We start from the raw sequence: 9,071 nt of genomic DNA, 5'->3' as shown, positions 1-9,071 counted from the left end.
GCCGATATATCTGCGTAAGATTTCATTTGAAAAAAGGGTCCTCAGACAAAACAAATCTTGACCTCAGTGAGTCGGATGGTGGGTGACGATGTCAAGTGGTCCCAGGACCGGACCAGGTGCAGCAGGACTCCCCTCGACCCCCCCACAACGCTCTGCACAGAGCAGGGGCTCAACATGGTGTGGGGCTTATCATGAGACCTGGCTGAACCTTAGTCAAACAACAGTGTGTGCTGCAGGCTTCTGATTGTTAGTACCAAGTGTAAAAGGGGAAAGGACGAGTGCTGCCACGTCTCAGCTGGCAGCAAATCAAACGCTGGCACAGGAAATGAAAGGTAAGATCACTAATCTCAAACAGGGGCCCCAAAGCCAATCCAAATGCTTTAGAGGGAGAAAGAGCGTCATCACCACTATTCCATGGGCCTTGGGTCTCGGATGGAGTGGTTCTGGGTGGGACCCAAATCCAAGATCTCGACTCAGGAAGGGGACACGTAAACCATCCAACCTAAGAGAACAACCAAACTACTCAGGCAAGTACTGATTTTATTCTATCCACCTCACATCCTTAGAATGGGAGGTGAATAATAAAAAGTGCATTTTTTAAAAAAGCAAAAGAATGCCAAGACTGTAAGCTGAGACCTCACCTCTGATAGGAGTGGAAGAGTCATCACATTGTGGTTACTTCGTGATAAGAAGCGCCCTTGATACCTGAGGAAGGTAGAACTTTGTAGATATAGCCCAGACCCCCTCCCCCTTCCCCCAGGAGGTGAGTCAAACACCATAAGGCCACTTCCTCTGTGATGGCTTTCTCCCTTTTACCAGGCTGCACAGCAGTCCCGGATGAAGATTTGGCACTTCCATGGGGTCAAGGCGTTGGGGATGTGATTCAGGGAAGATGCTGATGGGGACCAGGGGTTTCTGAATCTTAAAGTAAAGGGGCGATGGGGTGTGGGCCACGTCGGAAGAATTGATGCGAACGTCTTTCCAGAAGCAATCATACAGGGGGAGGGTGTGTATGTGTTTGTGCTAGGGACGCGGGTCCTGTGTTGCTGGTGATGCCAACTGCCTTGCCCACCCGAAGTAGGACGAGGAGAGCCCCCGCTGGGGGCTGGGGCAGTGAGTGCAGAGAAGAACATCACGGAGAGGGCACCATTCTGCAGCCTCCCAGCCGCGGGACCCTGGGTGCCCTGTGGAGCCAGACAGCCCTGCCCCATGGCTCTGTCCGACAGCGCATGTCCTCTAGAGCTCCTGAGCTGGCTGCCCCTCGGCCTGCTCCTCCATGGGTTGCAGGGCTTCCTGCACGTACACGATGAACTCTGATGCCTCCCCGCCCTGTGTGTACACGGTCACCGTCTCGATGCCCTCCACGTCATCGGAGGACACGACCAAGTGGTGCTGCTCAGCCAGCTCCACGGATGCCTGCTGGAGGGTCTCCTGAATCATGACCGTGTGGTTGGAGCTGGGCTCCTCATCGGTGACCTGTGGGAGGGCAAGAGAAAGGTCACACAGGTCCTGTTTCTGGGTCCAGCCGTGACGACAGAATCACCACTACTGCCTATGGAGCCTTGAGGACATTCCAAGGGCATACGATCCTCTCCACAATGCCCCATGCTTGCTCTCACTCCCAGTTTATAGACGCAGAGAGTGACGCTCAATGCTACAAAGCAACAGGGCCAAGGCGCCCAGCTGTGGCTAACGGGAGAAGCCAAGTTCAAACCCAAAGTCTAAGCTCTTCTCTTGATGCCAAGCTGCCTCCTTGAGGTGCAGAGGTTGACAAGGGTATCGGGTGGGAAGGCATCTCAGGAATTTAGTGCAACCATGTTGTCGGTTAGGTGGGGGCTCCCGAAGTTCAGAGCCGGTCCATTCGGGGGTGAGAAAGGGACTAGGTTCATCCTGCGTTATCTTATCTGTCTTCCCCCGAACTGTGCGAGCTCAACTCTCTGTGTGAAGATCAGTATCACCCTGGGAAGGAGCAGACACCCTGCAGGGCCAACTCCCCCCAGGCTGTTGTACATCGGCACTGATTCCTTAACCCTGTGAGGAGGAGGCCTGCAGATGGACCTCCCTGCCACAGGGCTGGCTGCAGAGGGCATCTGCTAGCGGAGGAGAACCCAATTCTACAGCCAGGCCTTTCTCTGTAGCTCCAAGCAGGAGCTTGGAGGAAAGTCAAAAGGCCTGGGATTGTTTCGCTAGGGAGTGAGAGTCCTTAGATGTATGGCGGACGTCAGAGAGATCCAGACTTCCCCAGCTGAGTCCGAATGCAAAGTAGAAACAACACACGCTTCGTCCTGCACAAAGCAGGGTTCGAAATAGCGGCTCCACCACTATTAGCTGAGGCTTAGGCCAGACACTTTCCTTACAACCCTCAGTTTTCTCATCTGTAAAGCAGGGACTAAAACACGCACTTCAGGAGATGGCTGGGAGAACTGAAGGACATTCTGTATGCAAAGCAGCTGCTTAATAACGTCACTGCCCTTCCCACGCCTTCAATCATTCAGCAATGCTTCTTCCTACGCGAAAGGTACAGTAGGATGTCAGTCACTCATTCATTCCAGCAAAGCTGTGTCATTTCATCAGATGCCAGCAGACCGAGCCCCAGAGCTATGCCAGGCAGGGACCTGTCCTGCATAGCTCTTTTCCCAGAGTCAAGCTGGACGCCTGGCACACAGCACACACTCAGTATTTGTTGACTAACAGTCCACGGAGTGCCAGATGACACGGCAGGTGCACAGTGGAAAACCAGAGACTGGTGGGGCACACACAAGCAGAGGGCACTGCACTGTGAAGAGCTGTGACGTCCCTACAGAGAGGGTGGCAGGGCAGGGAGGTAAGCGAAGGCCCCTGGAGGAGGAGTGGGGCTGAGGCTCCAGGCAGAGAGGGCAGGAGGAGCAATGACTCCCGGGAGAGATGGGGGCATGCCAGGTCTGCCCAGGCAGCTCCTATGCAGGACACTTCTGACTCCTCCCAGCGCGTGTCTGGAGTCAGGGGGTGGGGGCCTTCCTCCTCCCTGCCTGACCTTCTGTGACATGTCATGACTCCATGCTGTCTCTGGGGATGGCCCGACTGGCTCTGAGGGGTCACACTCTGATGCCATAACTGTACAATATCTTGTGAGCAGGAAGGGCTGTGTCCGCTGGGAGGCGTCGTGTTTAATTCAAAGAGAAAAATGGAAAAGGCACCTCTGGGGTGGGCTCTCGACAAAGTTATAGATTGGAAGGAACTTTCAATTTGGCTGACAGAATTCACCAGAAGCTAGAGAGCTATTCTGGTGGAAATTATTAATATGTTTGGCCTGATTTGTTTTTCTAAAGTGAATCGAGACCTCTTCTTTCTTCTTTTACTGCCTGTTTCAATTTCATTTAAATGGGGAAATGTACTGTGAACTAAGACTTTACAAGTAAATATTGATTTATTTCACTCTGAAAGCAAGTCCCCGACAGAAGGTTGGGGACTGGGGAGGCAAGACACAGCAAATGCTGTCCTCCTAACTGTCAGTAATTTCCACCCCAAAGAAAAAGTGAGGGGACACAGGTGCTTTATGCTGAGGTCCCGGGATGAAACACACCTGCTGCCCTGCAGGTGACGAGACCATGTGACAAAAATGGTGAGCTCAACCAGTACATGAGCTTTGAGACGGGCTGTTGGGTATGAGGCCATTGTGTGGATGTAGTGACTGCCACCAGAGCTGGAGCCTACAAGGAGGAAGTTACTAACAGGAGATTTCCACTGGCTACACATTCCTGTCCTTTTCTACAACTCTACCAGCAGTGCCCGAGTACTGACGAGGCCGAAACCACTACCCTGGCCCACGCCTTTGATGAGCAGGGGCCGCAGCCTCCTGTTTCCATGCCAGCAGAGTTCACTGCAGGCCCAGGAGGAAACCTGAGGTCCCGAGATGACTGAGACCTGGCCACTGCCCCAGAGGCGGGGAGGAAGAAGGCGGAAACCAGGAGAGGCCACCATGCTGAAATAAAAGCGAACACTGTGCAACTGTGCTGCCTCGGGCCTGGGGCTGGCGCTCACGCAAGGCAGTGCTGTCTGCAGATGCAGGGGAAAGGCAATGCAGGCAGAGAGAAGACACTGAGCAGAGAGCAGGCCTGTGCCCAAAGCCCCGCCCTGCTGTCAGCCAGCGCCTCACCCCCAACAACAGAGTTCCCTCTTCGCCTTTCCAGAAGGCGCTGTGCTGTCAGACATCGCTGAGCCGGCCTCAGCTTTACTCACTGCTTCAGTAACACTCTACTGGGACCACTTCCAGGCCCGCCCCAGGGTCCAGGCTTCCCCACTGCTCACTATCGGCCCACCCACGATGCCTGGAGGGTTCCTGGGTCTCTGTCCCTGACTTCTTCTCGAGACCCCTCATTTGTATCACGGCTTTGGCTCTTGGCTGCGCTGCAGACCACACACCGCTCTGCAATGGGACATTCCTACGGGATGCCTGTCAGACGTGCCTCAGTCACAGGAGGCAGCGAGTGCTGGGGAAGAAGTGGCCGGTGAGGCCTGACATGAAGTTCACAGTCAGAGCTTCAGCCTTCATCACTGGCTGAGAGACGGAGGCTGGATTTTCCAGAGGAAGACACAGGGAGTTTTCAAAGGAGGGCCCTGCGACATCCAATCTGTGGCCCTCCGTGGGTGGAAATTTGCCTGACATGAGAAGTTATGGCTTTCTGAACATTATTGCACTTCTCTCACTAGCCCTCTAAGTAATTACATTGATTTGCCCATATCACTTTCCTAAGTAATAAGTGTATTCAAACATAATCCTTTCTCCAGTTCTCTAGTCAGATTTCAGCGCCAGCACTCTGACCACTAGAATCACCATCAAGTTCATCCACTGCTAATGTGGCCCTCTGTGGGTTCGGGGAAGCAGACAGCATTTAGCACGCCACAGGAAAGCACCGTCATTGTCATTGTCCACTCACAGAATGTCATGAGCACCTAGGACGGGCAGGGCTTCACGAGACCGGGCCTGGGAGACAGAAAGAGTCTAAGACAGGAGCTCCCCTGAGGAGACAGGCTCGGTGTGCACAAGGTACGCATGTGTGCATGCATGTGAAGATCTGCATGTGTAGGTACAGGTATATGGGCACGGGGGGGGGGGTGTGCGTGCACACACACAGGTGAATGTATGTGTGTACGGGTACATACGTGCAGGTGCCTGGGCATGGGTGTACATGTGTGTGCGTGTGTGTGCATACATGCCGGTGTGAGCCATGGGCGAGTGTGTGTACGGGCATGTGGATGGGTATCGTGTGGCTTATGTATGTACCTAAGCTGTGCCTGGATCGCTACCTCTTTCTCTGTCCTTTTTGACACTTCCTGTCTGTATTGTGATACATGGAAAAACGCCTGTGTTTACATAAGGGAAAGAAAGCGGAACACAACTGCACAAGCCATCCTGTGCGTCTGCCACACTCAGTGCAAACCCCACTGTGTCCGAGGCCCCTGCCCGCTCCCCATGCTCAGCGCACCCCAAAGCCTCCAAGTTCCTCTCCCATGCTTTCCCATCTTTGGGCTCTTCATGTCACTTTGCCTGCTCAGAGCGCCCCGCCCAAGACTGTCACATTAAAGCTCCCTGACTTCCTCAGGCTCCTGCTTCTGAGTTGCCTCCCCCAAGAGGCCTTCTCAGACCAGCCCGGCAGGAACCGCTACCTTGGGCCCCCTCTGGCCCTCTCCTGCTCTCTGCTCCCTTTGCAGCACTGTCACCACCTAAAATTATATCATCTATTTATCTGTGAGCTCATGAAGGCCCGTTTTTCGCCACTTGATTTCCAATCCCTGTGATGTGGCTCGGCGGAGGGGAGTATCTAGCAACAACCTGTTGGGCGAATGAAGTTCTGAATCATCTCTGCGCTGGAGGAGAGGAACTCAGCACTACCTACCTGGGTTTGTCTATGCAGTGTACAATGAGGGTCTTTTTTTTTCTTCCTTCTTTCTACTTTTTCTGTTTTCTAAAATGTTTCAATAATATAGTCCTTTAATAATTGGGGAAACTGAAGTGAAAAGACAGGAAAAAGAAATGTGAAGAAGGGAAGTGCAGAGTTAGGGGAAGGGTGCAGTGGGGAGGGGGAGGGGGAGGAGGAAAGGGTCATTTTCAACCATTCTGGGATGCCTTCTCTGGCCTTCCAAATGCCATGAGAACGAAGGGTGTTTTGGTGGAGAAAACCTTTTCCCTCATAAGCACAGGACAGCTGCCAGCAACGTGCTGGGCATAGAGCAGGCTGGAAGCAGTGCTGGGGGAAACTGAACTCTCCAGAAGCAGCCTGCAGGTGGGGAGGTAAGCCTGGGGGGCTGGCACTCAGCTTAAGCCTCCACAGGAGAGGAGGGAAGAGGGCCAAACCCAGGATTTTCTTTCTGTATTCAGCACCCGCAGCAATAAGGGGAAGTTACATTACAGAGCGAATGCAACAAACTCCTCTCGGAACAGCTGCAGACATTGGATCAAGGTCAATTTTCTAAGGAGGACTTGAGGTCTGATTTCTGAAGACACCGTGCAGCCTCAGACGCTGCGTGCTGGGTCCTCAGCCATCGCCCTAATGAAGATGCGCACAGGCAGGCTGATGAAGGTTTACTGGGGCCCACGGTGGCTGAGGAGCCAGAACATGGACAGAAAACACACTTCAGAATCAGGAACAGATCTGAAGGGCGGGTTCTGGCTCTGGTCTGCTTGACAGGAAAGGTGTCAGGTCTTTAGATGGAGGGAGGGATATGCAATTACATAACACCAACCCTCGCTTTGCAAGACAGAGAATGGCCTGTGCATTTGGGCACCTCTAAATGGCCAGCCATTGATGGAATAAGCCACCTCTGACAAACCACCCACTTCCATTTCTCATTCGCTGAGTTCCCATGTACTTCCCATGACTTCTCAGCTCCCTTCTGTGTCACTGAGAATTAAATACGTGTCAGACACTCTGGTGGAGGTTGGGAACAGAATTGCAAGCTCCACACCACGCACACTCCCTATCCGGAAAGCCGGCTATCTAGTGAGTAAGGTGGACCCAGACACCTCTGGAAACCCAGGGTGGGATGGGGCGAGTGGGGAACGGACGATGGTCAGGAACAGTCCCCAGCACATGACCCTGAACACTAGGATTTCCAGGAGTCAGAAAAATGCAAACATTATCTAAGGTCCATTCCATTGCACAAATTCTCAGACTCCATGATGTGGTAAGAATTAGTGGGCTGCAGACAAAAACCCAAATACAATCAAACAAATGAAAAAGAACACTGCAGTTGATTCTTTCCGGTGAAACAGTCCCCTGTGGGTGATTAAGCTCTGGGGAAGGAGCCTGTTTTTCCAGAAACTAGGGTTTCACTCACTTAAATTATACACAAGCAAGGGCTTCGTCTAGCATCGATGGCAGATCCATTTTACAAAGTTAATAAGCGAGCACACTGACTTTCATGATGCTAGGTTAGGTGTGGTGTCGTATATGTCAGAAACAAAGGGAAATAGGAAGAGTATTTACTAGAGGAAAGAAAAGGTATAAATAAGTGTAGTTTATAAAAAAGCATCATAAATCCCCAACTCTAGAAATACATATGTATATGCAGGGCCAAAAAAAAAAAAATGGGAAGAAACTTGTAGGAATATCAAAAGATATTCACAGGCAGGAAGAAACCATTTACGCATCAATGAAGATTTAAAGCCTTTTAAAAAGGAAAGAAGGTGTGGGAAGTGAGGAAGGCTGTGATTCATCTTTCATGGGAAGGCAGCAGAAGGCCTCCCTTCCACCATATTTTTCTCTTGGTTGTTAGGACAGCAGATGCTTTTTCTTTTCTGAAGACACTGATCCTTCAAACAATCCAAAGCCCAACTGCAAAGACCGCTCACTAACCATGGTCACTGCCCATCCCGTGTGTGCGTCCTGGCTTTCTGAGACACTGCAGGTCCAGCTGGCCAGCACATGGCAACGCCGTTCTTCCACCCCAGGGCACTGGGGAGCCCTCCTGCCCAGCGTGGACCTGCCCACCAGGTTCCCCGCCTGCAGGGAACAGGCTGTAAGAGGGGCCTGGAGACAGGAAGAGAGGCGCCTCCTATTGGCCCCACATCCATCCCTGGATGAGAACCAAAGGCTTCCCTGTTGGCCTAACTGGCTCATTAGGCAGTTGGGGGTTAGAGACAGACGCCTGGGCAGCAGACAGTGGGTGCACACGGCTAGCTGCTCCTGTTCTTCAGCAGTCTAAGCACAGATTAGTGTGGCTCCATAATCATCTCACCGAGGGAGAAAAGTATCCTTCGCTTATAAATTGTGGTAAAATGAGACAGGCGACGTGGTATCTTAGGGTGAGAACTTTGGTGACAGTGGACCGGGGCCTGGCGCAGGGCGGGTGGTAGCACGTGGTGCCATCCCCTCCAGGGGCAGGTGTCTGATGCCCGTCCCCACTACCTAGCACAGTCCCCTCAGGACCACGTCCACAGGCCACCGGGCTTATAGCAGACGTTCAGTACACATGTGATGGCTGATTCTAATGCATACCCAGGAGATATGTGAACACTGAACGCAAACAGCCTCAGGGAATGTGCACACTGACAGGGAAGGTAGCTCCTTACTGCCTGGGAATACCCTTTGGTATTTAGACAAGTTTATCGTGCATAATGCTTTGCTTTCTTGACCTTGAAGCACACATATGTGGACTTTTTACATAGTGCCAGGCACTGCGTGGGGCCTCTGCTTCACGGTCCGACAGCTGGTCCAGGGGGGTAGGTTTCTCCTCACAAGCGGCACCCCTGCCTGGCAGCCCCTTGGTAGATGGGCAGCTCTTGGGGTCAGGCAGGGCTTTCCCATATTCTTTTCACTGAAATTCCCCCGCTGTGGTTTGAGACCATTGCCCCTACATGGCACTGAGGAGAAACCTCCTCCGCCGTCTTGATTTTCACAAAATCACTGGAAGCAGCCATGCTCGCAGGCTCCAGCCCTTCTCATTGCCAAGCACTGTCAACCTGGCAGGCTGGTGCTCGACGAAGACGTGGGGACGAGATGGATCCCTGCCACCCTTGCCTTGCCATCCAGGCACCCCCTCTTTGCGCTGGGGGAGCACTTGGCTTCTTTCCGCCCTGATGTAAACTCTTT

At 52.7% G+C, this 9,071-nt stretch overlaps 1 protein-coding gene across 3 annotated transcripts in view; it reads right to left on the bottom strand.

Annotated features, from left to right (window-relative positions):
- Positions 1-521: 521 nt before the first annotated feature.
- The window catches only part of ZFAT (zinc finger and AT-hook domain containing), a 143,324-nt gene continuing 134,774 nt past the window's right edge, over positions 522-9,071 (bottom strand). For all 3 annotated transcript variants that reach the window (XM_081069896.1, XM_081069895.1, XM_081069897.1), the window contains exon 16: positions 522-1,476. In XM_081069896.1, coding sequence (XP_080926022.1) covers positions 1,237-1,476 — 240 coding nt within the window. In that variant the 3' untranslated portion in view covers positions 522-1,236. The remainder of the gene's footprint in view (positions 1,477-9,071) is intronic.

Source organism: Rhinolophus hipposideros, assembly GCF_964194185.1.
Source record: "Rhinolophus hipposideros genome assembly, chromosome: 13".
In the NCBI taxonomy this organism is placed as follows: domain Eukaryota; kingdom Metazoa; phylum Chordata; class Mammalia; order Chiroptera; family Rhinolophidae; genus Rhinolophus; species Rhinolophus hipposideros.
The sequence above is the reverse complement of the archived record's forward strand: the minus strand, read 5'-3'. Positions and strand labels throughout refer to the sequence as shown.